Source organism: Lytechinus variegatus, chromosome 11 (assembly GCF_018143015.1).
Source record: "Lytechinus variegatus isolate NC3 chromosome 11, Lvar_3.0, whole genome shotgun sequence".
NCBI classification, from domain to species: Eukaryota; Metazoa; Echinodermata; class Echinoidea; order Temnopleuroida; family Toxopneustidae; genus Lytechinus; species Lytechinus variegatus.
In genome coordinates this window covers 13734270-13753914 of record NC_054750.1, presented here as the reverse complement: position 1 = coordinate 13753914, position 19645 = coordinate 13734270, and the positions used below count along the sequence as shown (strand labels likewise).

At 37.3% G+C, this 19645-nt stretch overlaps 1 protein-coding gene across 2 annotated transcripts in view; it reads left to right on the top strand.

Annotated features, from left to right (window-relative positions):
• Nucleotides 1-18346, top strand: part of LOC121423632 (ubiquitin carboxyl-terminal hydrolase 24-like) — a 50743-nt gene extending 32397 nt beyond the window's left edge. For both annotated transcript variants that reach the window (XM_041619039.1, XM_041619038.1), the window contains 20 exons: nt 415-559; nt 897-1013; nt 2836-3063; nt 3447-3529; nt 4236-4374; nt 5247-5366; nt 5987-6201; nt 6807-6949; nt 7697-7832; nt 8418-8643; nt 9414-9517; nt 10184-10297; nt 11127-11346; nt 11899-11991; nt 12607-12718; nt 13810-13934; nt 15037-15150; nt 16671-16809; nt 17458-17612; nt 18024-18346. In XM_041619039.1, the coding sequence (XP_041474973.1) occupies nt 415-559; nt 897-1013; nt 2836-3063; nt 3447-3529; nt 4236-4374; nt 5247-5366; nt 5987-6201; nt 6807-6949; nt 7697-7832; nt 8418-8643; nt 9414-9517; nt 10184-10297; nt 11127-11346; nt 11899-11991; nt 12607-12718; nt 13810-13934; nt 15037-15150; nt 16671-16809; nt 17458-17612; nt 18024-18338 (3043 nt within the window). In that variant the 3' untranslated portion in view covers nt 18339-18346. The remainder of the gene's footprint in view (nt 1-414; nt 560-896; nt 1014-2835; nt 3064-3446; nt 3530-4235; nt 4375-5246; nt 5367-5986; nt 6202-6806; nt 6950-7696; nt 7833-8417; nt 8644-9413; nt 9518-10183; nt 10298-11126; nt 11347-11898; nt 11992-12606; nt 12719-13809; nt 13935-15036; nt 15151-16670; nt 16810-17457; nt 17613-18023) is intronic.
• Nucleotides 18347-19645: the final 1299 nt, after the last annotated feature.

Here is a 19645-nt window from a genome sequence, read left to right as displayed (position 1 = left end):
ATTGTAAAATTATTTCCTCTTGTGATCACACACTTGCCTCAGTGGTTGATTTTAATTCATTCTTGTTTTCATTTTTAAAAAGAATAATGATATTTTGTATGCAATGATTTAGTATTGTTTGTTCAATGTTTTGGGTACATGTACCTTCAATTATTATCATATCATTTGCAATATTGTAATTTCAGAGATTTGAAATAATCTTATCTATCCTTTGGGCTGATCCTGGGTTATCTCTATTTTATCTCTATTTGCTTGAATTAAAATCTTACATTTGTTCTTGTACTATCAGGATACAGTCATTCAATAGAATGACTGTAAAATATTAGTGTGAATTAGGACTTTTCTTAACTGGATAACAAAATAATTGTTTCTGTTTTTCATTAATGTGTGTATTTTTTGTTGTTATTTTTTTAGGATATCTGGTAAGGAGTCGCGTGTAGCAGCTTTTGAGTTACTGGTTGTACTATGCGAAGGTTGTCCGTACAATCTACAGAGGATCGCATCACAGCTTATCAATATGCATCATCAATTGGACCCTTCCATTGCCAAAGAGTGGGAGGTAAGTCAAGTTAATGAGGGACATAGTTTTCAAGCTTACTATAATGGATTTTTCTCTATATGGGGGGGGGGGGACTATTTCATTAATATTTTTGTACAAACAGTTGGTTTACTTTATAGCCTAATGCTAGGGCTAAACCCATTTGGTCTATTAAATACTCTACATGGTACTTAGTCTGTTTTTGCTTTTCTCTTTTTAGTTCTTATCCCCTGTAGAAGGTACATGTAGGATGACCAAGTATGTTGGGCTGAAGAATGGAGCTGCTTTGTTGCTTTGTGGCAACAAACATATTTTCATATTCATTATATTTTTCTGATTTTTGCTTTTCTGTTTGTAGTTCTTGCCACCCGTAGAAGGTAGGATGACTAAGTATGTTGGTCTGAAGAACGGAGGTGCTACCTGCTACATGAACTCTGTCATTCAACAACTATACATGACTCCTGGCATCAGGGAGGTTAGTAGACTATCTATTTACATCGTTGTCATTGTAAAATTGTTATTTCTAGTGACCCCTAAACTTCTTAAATTTTTTTAATATCTTTTAGAGAAAAAAAGAGGGTTGACATGGATGTATTTTTTGCTTATAGATATCAATACCTGTGATAGGAATTGAACCATAATCTTCAGATCAAGAGATGTGTGTCAGAACCACTACACCAAGACTCTTATAGAATGATTCCAATACATGATGCATTGGCTATGTTTTGAGGAAGGAATGGCATTGTCATAATACATGATTTTGGTTTTGATTATTGTCCTGGAGTAGGGATTCTTAATCTTGTAATTGGAGGATCGTGTGCAAATCTAACTGCGGCCAAGCATATTTTTCAAATCAACTTCAATTTTTTGTTGTTGATATTTTATGCCTGACTGCCTTATTTCTGCAATAGATTTTTCATGATGTCCTTACTGCCACACTTTTCTGAGAAGGAGAAAGCTGATAGATCTTTCTAGGGCATAGAGATGTAAAGCATCTCTAGATCTATCTGATCCTTCGTGAACATCTTCCAACCCTCATATCTTCCCTTGATACAATTTTCTGGATATCCCTGCCATCTGCACTCCTGAATAGCATGGGTCAAATTCTTTCTAGGATGGAAAGCATCTTACTGTTTTTGTCTCACCTGCGAAGCAAAGTGAGACTATAGGCGCCGCTTTTCCGACGGCGGCGGCGTCAACATCAAATCTTAACCTGAGGTTAAGTTTTTGAAATGATGTCATAACTTAGAAAGTATATGGACCTAGTTAATAAAACTTGGCCATAAGGTTAATCAAGTATTACTGAACATCCTATTAGAGTTTCATGTCACATGACCAAGGTCAAAGGTCATTTAGGGTCAATGAACTTAGACCATGTTGGAGGAATCAACATCGAAATCTTAACCTGAGGTTAAGTTTTTGAAATGTCATCATAACTTAGAAAATATATGGACCTAGTTCATGAAACTTGGACATAAGGTAAATCAAGTATCACTGAACATCCTGCATGAGTTTCACGTCACATGACCAAGGTCAAAGGTCATTTAGGGTCAATGAACTTTGGCCGAATTGGGGATATCTGTTGAATTCCCATCTTAACTTTGAAAGTTTATGGATCTGATTCATGAAACTTGGACATAATAGTAATCAAGCATCACTGAAAATTTTGTGCAAGTTTCAGGTCTCATGATTAAGGTCAAAGGTCATTTAGGGTCAATGAACTTTGGTCGAATCGGGGGTATCTGTTGAATTACCATCATAACTTTGAAAGTTTATTGGTCTAGTTCATTAAACTTGGACATTAGAGTAATCAAGTATCACTGAACATCCTGTGCGCGTTTCAGGTCACATGACCAAGGTCAAAGGTCAATGAACTTTGGCCGAATTGGGTGTATCTGTTGAATTACCATCATAACTTTAAAAGTTTATGGATCTGATTCATGAAACTTGTACATAAGAGTAATCAAGTATCACTGAACATCCTGTCCGAGTTTCAGGTCACATGATCAAGGTCAAAGGTCATGTAAGGTCAATGAACTTTGGCCATGTTGGGGTTTTTTGGTGAATAACCATCATATCTCTGTAAGTTTATTGGTCTAGTTCATAAAAAGTGGACATAAGAGTAACCATGTATCACTGAACATCTTGTGCGAGTTAGAGTAGTATTCAAAGTGAGCACTGCTGCTATATTGAACCGCGTGATGCAGGTGAGACGGCCAGAGGCATTCCACTTGTTGATACTACATACCCCGACCAACACCATCTTACCTTATTCTGTCCGATGATATAAATTTCAGGGTATCCTAGCTGGCCACACACCCGAGAAGGAGAAGGGAGAGGACAGTATCTTCTATCAGATGCAGAATGTCTTTGGTCATCTCCTAGAGAGCAAGCTACAGTACTACGAGCCAGAGAGGTTTTGGAAGGTCTTCAAGTTCTGGGGGGAGCCGGTCAACATCAGGGAGCAGCAAGATGCCTTTGATTTCTTCACCATACTCACTGATCAGCTGGATGAGTACCTCAAGGTGAGTTAGGGATTTCCCCTTTTGAATAAAGGGACTTTGGGACTTTCCCTATCCAGTGCTAAGATCTTTCAAAAGCTCTAATTGTATATTGAATAACAACAAGATGTGTTTATTAGTAGGATCTTGTTTTATTTATTTGTTGTTATTATTCTTTTGGGGAGGGATGTTCTTTATTGGAAATTCAGATAATTTCCTTTTTTTTTTAATAATAGATTGTAAAAGGCCCTGATACCATTAATAACTTCCCAAAAGGTAATAAAGTGCATGATTGTATATTGATAATATTTTGCTCTGATTTTGCAATGTTAGAGGATCTGAGAAATTTGAATTAATAAGATTTGATAGTATGTTTTGTATGATTTTATCATCTTCTATTTTTGCAGCAATCTGGTCAGAAAGAAGTGATGAAACAGAAGTTTCAGGGTCTGTATCTCAATCAAATGATCTGTCAAGACTGCCCTCACAGGTTTGTTTTATGCACTTAAGGATTCTACAGTCATTTATCAATTATTGTGATGTCATTGCATTCAAAAGTAACACTTTTGTTACAAAAGTAATACTCCTCTGAATTTGAAGTCTCTCAAATTAATTTACTAATTTATATTTTGCTAATTTTCTATTATAAACTGATTTTATCTGGACTTATGAAGACTCAACCTATTGGATTTCAGAGAAACCAAAAGTTTCCTGCCAAAATGGTTAATTTCAAGTTCGGTACTGACCTAACGTTGTCGGCATTGGGCCAATGTTTACATTAACACAGCACCAAAGTAAACGATAAGACTGGGGACAAGTCTCAATTGGTGTAGCATTGAGCTATCAATAACATGTTTTTTGGACTATTTTTAAAACTTGGATTAAGCTATGGAAGGGAATCTGAATTGTGCTTCAAATACCATCTCCAGCACTAACACCAAACTTGAAATTGCTTAGTGTCCACGGCTAGTTTTAAATGTACTTCCAGTTGAGTATTTTAAGAAACAAATAGTGATTTTCACAATTTTGCAGTGTGCCAATCAGATGCAAGGATTTCAGTAGCTTGTAACTGTAGTCAGTAAATATCACTATTTTTCATGGATTGCTAATCTTATGAGATATGTGAAAATACCCAACACTAAATTGTAATTCTGTGATTATCTCTTGTTCAAATGTTTATTTGTTCATCCATTTAGGAAGGAGAGAGAAGAGGAATTCTTTGCTTTGAATCTGACCGTCAAATCCAACAATCTTAATGATTCTTTAGAGCAGTTTGTCAGGGGTGAGATGCTGGAAGGGGAGAATGCCTATCTATGTGAAGAGTGCAATGAAAAGGTAAACAATCCACATAGTTTTTAGACATTTTTTTTAAGTGTTAGTGCTTTGCCCATTGCAAGTTTTGTTTATTATTACTATCATAATTGTAATTCTTGTGGTGAGAGTGGTGGTGGTGATGATGGTGGTGATGATGATGATTGTGATGATGCTAATCTTGATGATGACAGCATTGATGATGATTATGATGAATATTATGATAGGGGGGAGAGTTTAAATCTTTAGCTGTTTTCAGCTATTTTTGTTTTTGGTTTCAGTTTAATTTCAGTTTATTTTAGCTTTCGTCTGTACAAATGAATGGGAACTCTTTCAATTTTATCTGTTATTATTTTTAACATTAGTATTTATTCTGAAAATATTGATACTGTCATCATCTTTTAATGATGACAGTAATCGTTTAATCCTTCTTAACATGTGTAATATATTCACTGAAAATATCAATTCATTTCTTTTCTTTCATTTCCAAACTCTTCATCAACCACTTAACGTAAGCCGCTCCCTATTGGTTCTTTGTTCTTGTACATTCCTTGATTTATTTTGGATTGGATGTATTGATTGTACGACTGAAGTCTGGGGGGGTTCATAAAGTTGGTCATAAGTTGAGTATGAATTTATGCACGACCGGTGGCCATTTTTTTCACAAAATTGTATGTCCTTACATGTATGTACATGTAGCACTGAATGTCACAAATTGGCACCTAAGAACATGTTCTGGTGGAGCATTAAGTCCTACTTTATGAACAGCTTTATGATGAACCACCCTGTTTTAGATAATTTTTAGATTACCCCCATTTTATTATGCCTTTTAACATTATTGTATTCAATGAGTCTGACTATAAAAGCCGATTCTTGTGGTTATCAATGTATTACAGAGGAATACTATAAAGAGGACGTGCATAAAGACACTGCCACCTGTACTTGTAATCCAGCTCAAGAGGTTTGGATATGACTGGGAGGCCGGGAGAGCTCTCAAGTTTGATGACTACTTCAAGGTGAGATGATAATGATGATGATGAGGAGGATGGTGGTGATTATGATGATGATATTGGTGATGATGATGATTTGATGATAATGATGATGATTGTGATGATGATGAGGAGGAGTATGATGAGGATGATGATGATGAGGATGATGATATTGGTGATGATGATGATTTGATGACGGTGATGATTATAATGATGATAATGATGATATTGATTGGTGATTATAATGATAGTGAAGAAGAATGTTGATAGTACTAGTGGTGGTTCTGATCATGATGATAAACATGATAATTATGATAATGATGTCAATGATGATCATAGTGATCATGATGATAGAGATAATGCTGAAGCTTTTAATAAATTTAATTGTATTGACGTAGATGATAATATAGATGATGATAATGATTGTAGGGTTGGAATCTATTGATTTTGGGTGATGGCAAGGGTGGTGTGTGTCTGTGTAGTTATTTTGATGTTTTACGATGTTGATGTTCAATATTAAAAAGTAATGACGATCATAGTGACAAACATTTCAGTGTGATGAGGTTTGGAAGAGTTCCTTTAGTGGGTGAAGAATACTGTGTAGGTATCACAATATGTGAAATGCTTCTCATTCTCTATTACATCAGTTTCCATGGGTGTTGGACATGGAGCCGTTCACATCCAAGGGTATGGCACGTAGAGAGCAGCAGCAGCAGTCTGATGATCCACCCAGTCCTATGAACTATCAGAGAAATGTCTCCTCCCAGAGTTCTACCGATGATCTCTACCAATTGGTGGGTGTGGTTGTTCACAGCGGGCAAGCCAACGCCGGCCATTACTACTCCTTTATAAAGGATAGGGGGTAAGTCATTCCTCGATTATTAAAGATGTCCTCTCTTTCAATCTGTCCAATAGTCTGGTACACTCTACGGGGCACCACATTCTCAGATTCCCGTAGCCCAAAATCTGTCATCGTAAGTCTAAAGCAAACCACTTACAAAAAGCTACGGTCGATTGTAAATGTTAGGTGTATTTTTATGTTACATTTCCGTGTTTGAGGATGTGAAATGTTTCTTCTGAAAAGAAAAACAGACAAAGTCTTTGGAAACATAGAATTTTCTTGAAACCTTGAGGAATGTTTATGTATCAAAGGGGTTAAAATTTTTCTTGCTTTTCCTTTGATTTTCTGGTTTGGTATTTAGTAGTTTAAGTTTATTGCATAGTCATACCAGGCTTTGAGAAAATATAATTAGGAATTGTTTGTCCATGGACAGACTAGCAATTATCATTCACATAATAGCTAAAATATGTATGGTAATATGATGTTACATTAGATATATACATGATTTAATGCATGTTGATTGAAATGATTCATTTTGCCTCCGACGAAGATTCTGCTAGGATCGAAAGCTTAGGCCCTTTTTGACATTCTGATTCATTTTTTTGTTTGTTGTTGTTTTGGAACAGAGGTACATCCATCACTAACATCAGCAAGGGGAAGTGGTTCCGCTTCAACGACACCCAGGTTGAAGAGTTCATCATGTCTGACGCTGCCCTCGAGGCCGAGTGCTTTGGAGGCTCCTTTAGGTCCAAGTCCAATGAGACATCAGGTCAGAATCATTCCTTTGAATCAACATTTTATTTCCAATTTTAATGACGGAATAAAAAGAGTCTAAAGCCCATTGATATTCTGAACTATGTTAATTCAAACCATGGTCTCAGGGTGTGCTGCAAAAAACATTTGACAATAATTTGATTATATAGTTTGAAAGATTTTGTGCCACATTTGGCTACTCATAGCTGAACCCTAGATTTTTCTTAAGTTCAGAATAAAGACCTAAGATTGATAAGGGTAAATCAGAATAAGAGAAATGTAATAACCAATACAGGCTCACTTCATACCCCCAAATATACTGCATAGATTTACCTTCATAAAATAATGTCATTCATTTTGGACATCTTGTTCTTGAGCAAATATTGTGTTATGAGTGTTGTAGAGAGAAATGTAAAATTATTCATCACACCAGTGGGCATATTTAAGAGTATGTGATGACAGGAAGAAGACCAACGTTTAGATAGAAACATGGTAGAAAAAGAAAGCAATAAATTTGGTCCAAAAAAGAGGATTCTCAAAACAGAAAAAAGTGGAAGTTGAGAGTGTTGTCAATATATGAGAGTAAGTAAAGAGGAAAACAAATCTGACTGAAAAAAATGATGATTACAAGTTGATGATCACTTCTTTGCACACTCTAAATAATCCAGGAATTTTATGAGTAGTTTATGGTTTTAGCTGGTGTTTTTCAAAGTGGCGTGGCAGATTGGTATTAATGTTTTCAAATTTTGTTTGTGTTTGTCAGGTTCATATGGACCAGAGAATCGATTGAGGACGTGGAGTGGGTACATGTTGTTCTATGAGAAAATGGAAGGCATGAGAAGTCCAGACCCGATGGCCAGACTAGGACGCAAGGGATATCATCATGGTGATATTCATGGGTGAGTACAGACCTTGAATGGCCTTTTAGCATAACCGTCATGAATAATGATAATATTTGATTATAAAGCACTTAACACTTTTTCTCTAAGAGCTCTACAGTAATACAGCATAATTACCCCCTGCTGTAGCAGAGCAGTTGTTATGTGCATTGACATTTAGTCCTATCCCCCTTTTCTTCTTCCCAGGAGTATGGATGGCCTTAGTTCACCTGAGCTCTCCCCAATGGGTGACAGGATGAGTGAGCTCTCTGCCCTGGTCCACAAGGTCGAGAAGAGATGATTATTCTTCAAGAACAATGTGTTCTTAGTCAATCAAGGGTTCTAAACCATTACTATGAGGAAATCGCCCATTGACATTTAGTCCTATCCCCCTTTTCTTCTTACCAGGAGTATGGATGGCCTTAGTTCACCTGAACTCTCCCCAACGGGTGACAGGATGAGTGAGCTTTCTGCTCTGGTCCACAAGGTTGAGAAGAGATGATTATTCTTCAAGAATAATGTGATCTTAGTTAATCAAGGGTTCTAAACCATTGCTATGAGGAAATCACACGTTGACATTTAATCCTATCCCCCTTTTCTTCTCAGGAGTATGGATGGCCTTAGTTCACCTGAACTCTCCCCAACGGGCGACAGGATGAGTGAACTCTCTGCTCTGGTCCACAAGGGTGAGAAGAGAGGATTCTTCATGGATAAGATGCCTGCAGCCATCCAGAGACTGATAGAGGATGAGAATCTACAGTTCTTGAGGAACAGGGCAGTCTACAACCAAGAGTACTTCACCTTTGTCCGAAAACTGGCATCCTGCAGTCTGGTGAGTGGCCTTTGATGTTTGGATGATCGATTTGTTTTCAAGAATCGGGTCTTGTGATAATGCTGTCAACTATTGCATTTGTCTAAAATAGATTTGATACTACTGCCATTCATTTGCCGAAGATCAATTTGCTAACATGAACAAGTTTAATGTATTTCTTTAAACAAAGGCAATCAGTGAAAATCTGTAAGCTTGCCAAAGATATACCTTATAAAGGAACAAATCATGTTTGGGAATGGATTCGAAGTATTATATTTCTCTCCTTAAAAATCTGGTTTATTGATTTCTTATTACCTTACCACTTGGTCCCCAGGAAAGGGCAATAAACAATTTTGTAAAATTGATATTTTATTTGATTCAATAATGGCTCAGCTTTGAACAAATCTCTCATTTACAATAAGAAATTCTTCATTTATTAGTTTCAGTGACATGCCCTTTGTCGGAAATGACTCTTTGCTTGATAAAAAGGGCAACCTTACTGACAGAATCAATATCTTTATGTATGTACAATACAGTGAGTTTTTTGTGTACCAAGTGTTTTTTTTTTCATTAATAATAATAATAATAATAATAGCGGCATATTTACCCAGGGTAGCCACTTCAGTTCCGAAAACTGTTCTCCCAGCGGGCCCTGTTATTCAGATTGATATACACTCTTTAACTTGATTTGAATATTCATGGTAATGACACAACTTTGTACCGGATACTCCTTATTTCTATGTTTTTGTATAAAAGTATTCTAACAGAATATTTTTTTGTTTTATCCGTAGCACATGACATACCATCCAGCCTACAGCATGATGGCCCTACAGAGCATCAAACTTGCCATGCACTTTGTTTTCAATACTCTCTTCAGAACGAAGAAGAAGCTACGGTGAGTTGATGTTGGGCCCTGTCGTAATCGATCAAATCAGTCCCATTTATGCTCAAGACACGATAATGTTAGGGTATTACAACCTTTCATATGAACTAGTTAGAAGACATATAATTTCAGGAAGGTCCTTCAAACAGGGGGACGTACTAATACTTTATTGAATTGCCTGATAGAATAATAGCATTCAAGCCACAACAAAGTTCCATTTAATGATAATATTAATATGCAACATTTATAAAGCGCTTAATACAAATGTTTCTAAGCGCTTCATACTATTACCCCGGCTTTAGCATGGCTACCCTGATTGGATGCATTGAGCATTCAAGGAATTTCTTTCTACCGGGTACCCATTTACTACACCTGGGTCGAGAGTGGCAAATGCAGATAAACGCCTTGCCAAAGGACGCTAGCGCTGCGGTGGGATTTGAACCCTGGACCTTGTGGTTCAAAGTCCAAAGACTTATCCACTGAGCCACAACACCTCTTCATTGAGTATGTTAACATTTTTATTTGAGCTAATTTATATTCATTCATGCATTCATTCGTTCTTTCGTTCGTTTGCCCGTTTGTTCGCTCATTCATTTATTTCCTGGGGGGGATATGAATTTATATGAGGCAGCAGAGAATATAAGGATAACTCTGTTGATCTCGATGACACTGTTGTAGGTATGATCTTGAGGATTGGAGAGACCTAATCGATAGCATCGTCAGGGACAGTCCTGAAGCATGTGAGTGGGCTCTGGAGCTCTTGGCGTCATCGCAAGGCAGAGACTACCTCAGGTAACCAATTCACCTCATGATGCTTTAGTCTATTTGATAATAATAATAATTAAATAGTAATAATAATAAAAATTATACTCTAAAGCGACTACCTTCATAAATGGACCACCTTCCCATAAAGATCATATACAGGGTTCACACTCCATCAGGGAAATCAGGGAAAATTATTTCACTTTTTTTCAGTCAGGAAAAAACTCAGGGAATATTGTTTTCTTGAAAAGCTGGGAACCCTGATATATTTTGTTTCACTTGACAATTTGACCTTGATTTATGAAGACCATCTGCTCATGAAGACTACTTTTCTTGTCTCCCTTGGATGGTTTATATATATATATATATATATATTTCATTCTATAAAATGAATCTCTCTGTAAAGATCTATAGTCTCTCTCTTGGACAGTTTTCACCTACAAATTTCATTTAGCAGGATATATGTGGTGTTTTTCCAGATGCTACAAGTCAGAACTATTATTACCCTGGCTTTAGCTAAAATGCTACTTCTTGATTCTGCTTTGTCTGGTTTGCCATAACTTGCACCAGATCACCATCAACACCATCATGTATGATCATCGTACAGTTATCAATATTTTGACTCCTTGTATAACCTCTATTCATTTTTTTCTCACTCTATTACATTTTCCTTTGAGTGTCCAAACTAATTCAATTACGGCAATGGCCAAAATCATCCAAAGTGTAATGCAATACTTTGTCCAGTGATTCCATGCCACCCACCAGGCCCACCTTAAAAACAGAGTGTATGATAAAATTAAAGTTAGTAATATTTTATAGACTCTTTGGTTAACCACAACTACCTTTTTTAAATTTCCAGGGCATTTCTCCTAGAGTGTCCAAACCAAGAGGTCCGTATGGCAATGGCTAAGATGGTCAAGAGCGTGATGCAGTGTTTCGTCCAGCGTAGCCATGACACCCACCAAGTCCACCTCGACACCATCCTGGAGCATCTACTATCCCTCCTGGACAAGGAGGTCCTGGAGCACTGCAGGAGCTGCGTTGAGTACTTCTGGCTGCTCAGCATGTACCTGGAGCTTGTAAGAATTTACATCATTCTTTCATTGATTTAATTTGTTTATTCAGTTATTTATTTTGTATTCTTTTAGCAGGTTGGCCCTGTCAGTAGAACGATACTGTTTACTCGGGGGCAATGTATAAAAAGACAAAACACAAGTATAATTATCTATGTAGAGTACAAATGGGAAAATGCATATTGTATGATCGAAAATTTTATAGATGTACTCCGAAACACAATAGTGTACTCTGGAACTGTATAGATAGGATAGAAGGACAAATTGGCAGATATCAGGTAAGGGCAAATGTGAGAGATGGATGGGAAGAAAGCAGGATATATCACAGTAAATAGTGGAAGGAAGAAGGCACTTCACATTATATATATATATATATCCACTCCAAACTGCACTGGCCAAGAAACAAACCAGATTCAATGAGATAGATTCATAATGCTGGATGTGGATTAATTTCTTGCTGAAGGAAAGCATATGTACAGTCATTCAGGGTCAACTTGGCACTGAAGAGTTGAGACTGAAATAACTCTTCTTCTCTTTTATCCGTTGTCTATCTTGTAGGGATCTGACACCTGTGAACATTTATTCAGAAGGAAAGCTTTCCATAGACTCATCACATTCCTGATAGGACCTCCCTCGGAGCTCAACGACATGGTAAGATATGCGCATTGATATTACTGATATGATAATTATCCGGTTGTTTATAAGTTGCTTGTGATATATGTATCTAAGCTCTTATTGTATGATTCTTCTTATTCTTATATTATTATTATTACCCTAGTCACATTCAACGTATGCACATCATCCACTTCCTATGGAAAATTCCAGCCAGTTGTCTTGTTAGGCACTCACACCACCATCATCATCATCACTTTCCACATCATCTTTATCATTATCACCATCATCCCCATTATCGTCATCATAATCATCATCATCGTCATCGTCATCGTAATGGTCATCATCATCATTATCATCACCATAATTACCATCATTGTCATCATTATCATTGCTGCTGTTGATGATGATGATAATGATGATGGTGATTATGGTGATTATGGTGATTAGGATGATGATGATGATTACGATGATGATGGTATTGATGGTGATGATGACAGTGGTGGTATTGACGATGATGATGATAATGATGATGATGAAAATGATAACGATGACGATGATGATCACCATCATCATCATCACCATCCCCGTCCTCATCAGCTTCATCATAGTAACGATCATTATTATTCATCTGATTTTTACCTTTGTCATTAGGACATCCAGACCAGACGATGGACATCACTCCAAACTAGAGAATTTGGATTCCTTCACACCATGCTTGCTGCTATGGTCCTACACACAGATGTATCTCCACATTGGTCTGTTGGTGAGTACAGCAGTAAAACATTCATGAGCTTGAGGTGTTCCACCAAGGTTTAACCCTAATTCTCCCGGGGGGGGGGGGGGCATAATGCCCCCCCTCGACAATTTTCGCGGTATATCTGCTGCGCAAAATTTTTTGACCTCGCCGCGCACCGACTTTTTACTTTCAAGTCTCGCACAAATTTTGAGACCAAATTTGTGACGCCCGGGTACGCTGTTATGACATTACACAACATGTAAGCGCATGTCTGACCCCAAATTGCTCATAAACATGATTTCATGTTCAAATCCAATGCAGATTGTGTATTAACCAAAATTCATAAATGTATCATTATTTCTACTTTTACTGATTAAACTTAATTAATTTTACCTTGTTTATGATCAGAATTAAGTCTGGAATGATTTCCATCCCCCAACAATAAAAAAACAAAAAGTAGAAAAACAAAGAAATGCATAAGAAATAAAAAACAAACAATAAAATACATAAGAAATCGGTCTTGGTACCAGAATTTTTTTCATTTTTTATTCGTTCACAATTGTTAGGAATGCTATAAAGTATATTTTCACCCAAAAATAGCATTCTAGGAGCTTTATTTAGTGAATCAGAGCACAAAGTAATTTCATGAATAAATTAGCATAATTAATTCATATGAAATAAAGATTTATGAATTCAGTGAAATGTACCAATGCAACTGCGTAGACTACGTCATTCTCTACCATCATGCAAACTTTTGTTGTGATCACGCAATCTGCGGCTGAGATCTTCATGAAATACCCCCTTGTAGAATAAGTAGACTCTGGATTAGGAAGAATCCTTTGAGGAACTAACTTATGAAGGTAAAGTTAATTTATGGCCATGATAGTGTTATCAAAGAAACTGACTCATAGTGATCAAGAATGCATGCATGAATTAGTACGTGTAGGAATAAGAGTTTGGAATCACCAGAATTAAAATCTTCTGAGAGTAACATACACAGAAATTGAATACACACAAATGTTTGGCATGAATAATTTAGCTGTTAAATCAATTTTGCTTGTATGAGTAATTATATATCTTGTTATTTCAATTTGTTGCAATGTATTCTGTTTTACCAGACCTTGGTACCAAGCCAAAGAGGAGACCAATCTTGATCTTGGAGAACCTGAACAGATTCCTACCCATCCCAGAAGACATGAGACATATATTATTCGGTCCACCTTGCCTTAAATATATTAAGGAGGTATGACAGATAGATAGATGAATGGTGGATGGATGATTGGTGGATGGATGGGTGAATAGATGGATGGAGGGAGGAGGAGGAAGAGAAGAATAGAGTGAGAAAATGGAAAGAGGAGAGATAGTGAGCAAAAAGGTAAGAGGCAACCATAGAAGGAGGTTTATAGATGGGTGGAAAGATAGATTGATAGACAGAAATGATAGATAGGTATGTAGATGGATAAAGACATGTAGGTAGGTAGACATGTTAGACACTTGCATGCATTGTGGTTCCCGCATATTTTGCGCATTGGCATGCACTCAAGCTGGCCAATGCGGGAACTATACGTGCCAGCTTGCGGATAGGTGTGTGGCAGTGCGTGAAATTGGTGCCAAAATTTTCAACATGTTACAAATTTGGAAACCATTCGTGAACTATGAGCAACCTATGCGCAACATGGGCATGCCAGTGTGTGCCACTGCGTGTGCCACTGCGTGGCGTCGAAATAGAAATTGTATGGTGCAAAACATAGTAGGCACACCCCCCAGTGTAGTGGCATGGAGTTCATGACAAGTTCACGACAGGGCACTTGTACTTAGTGCATAGGCCAAGCATACTTCATGCGTAGTTCGCAAATTATATGTGGAAAATATTGCGTGCAGACCACGTGATCAGTATAAGTGGTCATGATCAACGAATATAAGGGGTGTCAACACCAGAACTTTGGAATATTTGAATTTGCGCTAGATACGTCACAGAATAGGGTGTCGAGAATATTTGCTGAAAGCATGTCGGGACAGTGCGTGAACACTGCATGAACTATGCGCAAGCAATGCGGAAACATGTCGCAACTGTCATGAATGTGGCGGGACAATGCTTGCACTAGTACAGACAAGTCGTGCCATAAAGTGTCAATGTGGGAACCACAATGCGTGCAAGTGTGAACCGGGCAATAGAAAGATAGATTTACATTTCTACATTTTATGATATATGAAAATATATAATTGCATCCTTAAATGATAAGGTATAACAATTAGCAAGTGGCAGCCAGTAGTTGAATGAAAGATGATGAAGAAAATTATTATAATGTAACTCAGTTGTATTGCAATTTGATTGTTATTTACAGTCTGTGTTAGCTTTCCGTGAAGTCCATTCTTCAACCACGCCCATCCTTGATATGTTACTACACTGTAGCTTCTGCAACCAGGGATTCACATTGAATGTCATGATGATCATACATGTGAGTTAAAACCTTCTTGCTCTTTGGGTTGAATTCATAAAGGTGGTGTAAATTTAGACCATGTACTATTCAAATTTTATGGCATGGGTACTTTTCATTTGGCATATGCACTTTGAATGTTCCAATTGTTTCTAATGAAGAATGCATGTGTTTGGTAATATGCACTCAATTTATACTTGTCAGGGTTTTGATCATGAATGAATGCAAGCAAAATTTATTAAATCTGATCAATGTAGGCTAAATTTCATTTTATCAACGAGGGAATAGAAAATGCAATGATTTTTCAAAGTTTAACAAGAGGAACTTGCTACTATTTTCTTACAACATGGACAATTTGGAGGGTATCTCATTGGTCACAGGAAAGGGTCACCAGTCATTTTGTAACCAACAAGAGCTTTATAAAACAACCTTTGCAGTTATTATAAGATGAGTATATTTCTAATGAAACAATATATTATATTGGATGGCTCAGAATGGAATACCAGAAAAATTCCAAGAGTTTGGGCAAATATACCGCGAATCGCAGATGAGTGGAATATTTGCCCTAATGAGTGGAATATTTCTGGTATTCCATGAAATAAGCCATCCAATACAATTATCATCTATCCCATATCACCTCCCCCCCCAAAAAAAAAATGGAGAAATTTGGTTGAACAAGTCATATCACTTATCACATTATTGGCATCATCACTTCATTAGGATAAATTTTCTCATTGACATGCGACTTAAATGAAGTTCATTATGACATCAGTGAGTGTCTTTGTGCTCTATGCTGCGCATCGCATAACTTTCATTGTATATTTCATGCATTCACATGTTATGCTATGTACACTGTCACAGGGTCCCATGGGAGACCAACACTTTGTTGAATGGGCTTCCCTGTTTATAAATAAATAAATAAATGAATAAAAAAAATAATAAAATAAATAAATGCAGTTCATTATGATGTCAGTGAGTGTCTTTGTGATCTATGCTGTGCATCGCATTGCTTTCTGTTTCTGTTTGTGGTAACTCCCATAGGAACTCGGCAGGACAGCATTTTGCTGGTAAACGCCAAGCTGGTATATAACCAATTACCTAGGAAACATTTTACGTCTAGGTTAATCAGTCATATTGGCTGACATTATAGATGACAGATATTACTCTTGGGCCTTTTTATCAAAGTGCAGACAATGGCAGAGTGGGGATTTGAACTCACAACCTTGCGATTATGGGTCCAATGCTCTAACCACTGGACCACACGACCCGTGTTGTACAGTGGTTCATTGTTGTACGTGTTGTTTATTTCACGCATTCACACGTGTGCACTAGACTGTTGAATACGGTCTCATATTCAGTGGCAAATTTTTGTACGGAGCCTATGGGATATTCATCGGATTTCTGTCCTTTTTAGGGATAGGCAATTGATGTAGACCAAACTTTTTTTTAAAAATGCATTGCTAAAACGCTCCATATTGATGATAATTCTTAATAATTCTTAATAATAACCTGTCATGTGATTGGTTGATTTTACCCATCAGAGTCAAGTATCATCTGCACCGTCCAATGAACTGAAGGCTATCTTTGTACTGCTGCTAGAGCTGTTACTTCTTGATGATCCTCTACAGTTAGGAAGATTAAAGCTGGCCATGGAAGGCAATGATAACAATGGCTTATTCAGTAAGTTTAATATCATGTAGCAGGAGAAGATTCAAATGATTATAAGCATTACCGTATGGAGAAAACTTCACAGAAAATAGATGCAACAGTTCTGATATTCATGTCAATGACAGAATAATTGTTTTCCCCTGTAAGAGTCAACATGATGTGATATTTGGTATTTGAAAATTGAGAAAAAAAATCAAAAGTATTGAATAGGAATTCCACTCAAAGAAATGACCTTACTAAAAACAACTTAGTGTATATTTTCTCTACAATTTCGCATCATCATCATTTACCAGCAGCAGCATTTAGAGTTCATCTATCCAAATGTTGAGGTTAGACATTTTATATTTTTGTCGCGGCAGCTGCCCATGCTCTTCTGTCTGAGGGATCTACATGAATAATACAAAATTCTGTTTAATATTCTTGTATGTTTCCAATATTCTAATATTACTGGTTTGTCTTTTTGTAATTTTATATGTACATTTTAAGTTAAAACAAAAGAAAATCCCAACATCAGATACCCCAAACCTCTCTTACAGATTAAAGTACGTTTTATCTCTTGTAAACATCCCCAAGGAGTACATATTTTTGAACAAGATTTGATAAAAAATTAATAAATTTTGATTGAATTAACATTGATATTACCATGCCCTCTTGTTACAGGTATCATCAGGAACTGTACAGGCAACGACAGTCGTCGGTCTTACCAGTGCATCAAGTTCTTGGTTCATTTATCCAACAAGTCACCACTTGCCAAAGAATACCTGACATCGGTCTCCCAGAAGTGGCATTGGGCCGTCAACTGGCTCAAGAAGAAGGTTAGTGTAACAGTCCTGAAAGACAGAGTGAACTCTGTAAATAGCTCAATTCAATTAATTTCAATTCAATAATGGTATTTATTTGACAAGTTCAATTGCATACATGGCAGCCAAATGGCTGAAATTTTATCATGCTTACATATTCAATAATTGTTGTAAGCTAGTCTTAAAGTAAAGTGTATGGCATATTCTGTATTTCAATTGTCAAGGACCAAATTCATTTTAGATTTCTAACATTTATTATCGATAACAAGAAAAATGAAACGGGGCATTCTGGAAGCAATCTATAAATCTGATTTACAGTGAAAAATGTCCTTTGGAGAGATTGCAAGGAATTTGTATAAGTCATAGGATTCTGTTCTAAAAATGAAATGATGATAATGCTAACTTACTATTTTCATTTTTTGGCAGATGACAGAGCACTACTGGAACCCACAGAGTTCCATCTCCAACGAGTCATCAACCAGCAAGGGTTTCCAACGCACCATGAGTGCTCAGGACACCCTGGCAGAGGCTACCGCCCTCCTGACGGAACTCACCACCCAGGACGAAGACGAGGACGACGATGCTATCACCAAGGAAGAGGATGAGGGAGACGAGACTACAGAGGGCACTGTCACGCCAAGGATGGAGGTCAACGGGTCATCAGAAGGGTCGGAGGTCAACGGAAACAGCGGGGAGAAGCCGACGGAAAGGATAAGTGGGATAGATGATGTGGATGGGTAACTTGATGATAAGACTTGCAAAAGGTTGCTGGTTACAGATTTGCTTTGGGAACCTTGCTGATCCTGCATTAAATCTTTGGGATTCTAATTAGTGAGGACTTTGTGGATTGAGGCATTGATACAAGTATCAGATGAAAGGAATTCAGCCATAGAAAATTGATTTGGATCAAGGATATGGACATTACCTACGTCTACAACTGTGATCTGATTCAAGGAGTGTCCTAGCAAGGGGGCCGTCTGGGACCGGAAAGCAGGTTCTGAGAGGTTAATCTGGATATTGCACACCATACACTGGTTGATTCCTTGGAAGGAACAGTGTCTTCATATCCAACAGCAGTCACTTGGTTTGATTTGAATTATGGGTTCAATGAGGGCTATTGCAATGGGCTGCCCTGGAGGAAAAGGAGGTTCTGGATGATTAACCCAGGTGACATGCTCCACATATTGAATGAGTCATTGGAAGGAACACTGAAGAGGAAGAAAGCTTGCCGTTGATCCCTGAAGCAGTCTTCGTTTCACACCTGCTGGTCAAAGGCCCCAGAACTCATGGCAATGGAATGACTCTCTCTGTACACGAGGCATAAAAACACAAACAATGAATCAAGAATTATATGAACTATTCTGAAGAGATTATTAAAACCAAATATGCACCATGGTGTGATACTAGAATGGAAGTTTGATCACTCGAAGCAATTGATATGATTTGCGACATGGCGACCTGGAGCGAGTTCAGCGGGATGAGGCCTTTACAGATCTTATCTTCCAATTTGGAGCTTGGTGATCATTGCTGTTGGAGCCATTGTTGATTGTTCTGTACCAAGGCTCTATCTTGAATGCAGGGTGCCATCCTGTATCTTCTCCTTCAGAAGCATGACTTGGGGTACGATGATGAATCAACCTAACCTGTCCCAAGTTTTTGCAGGTCTTTCTCCAACCTCATCTTGAGAGATGGGAGGATAACCCTATGACGACTATATCTTAATTGCCATGGTAACCGTAGAGCTTCTACTTGAACTACACAGATGATTTTGGAGTTGCCATGGTTTAGAGATGAACACACAACATAATTTATTGAAAGTACAAAGTGTGTTATTAAGATTATATTTATCAAGGACAGATTTTTTGTATGATTTATGAGTGTTATCAAATCTATTTCTTCAGAAATGTATGTACTTAACGTCCATGTTGCTGAGACCTAGCTGGGACCACATACGTACAAATATTATTATTAGCAACCAAAGCAATATGTTACATGTGAATGATTAAGCACAAGAGTTGAGCCTTTCTAGTATACAGTTTTGGTATATT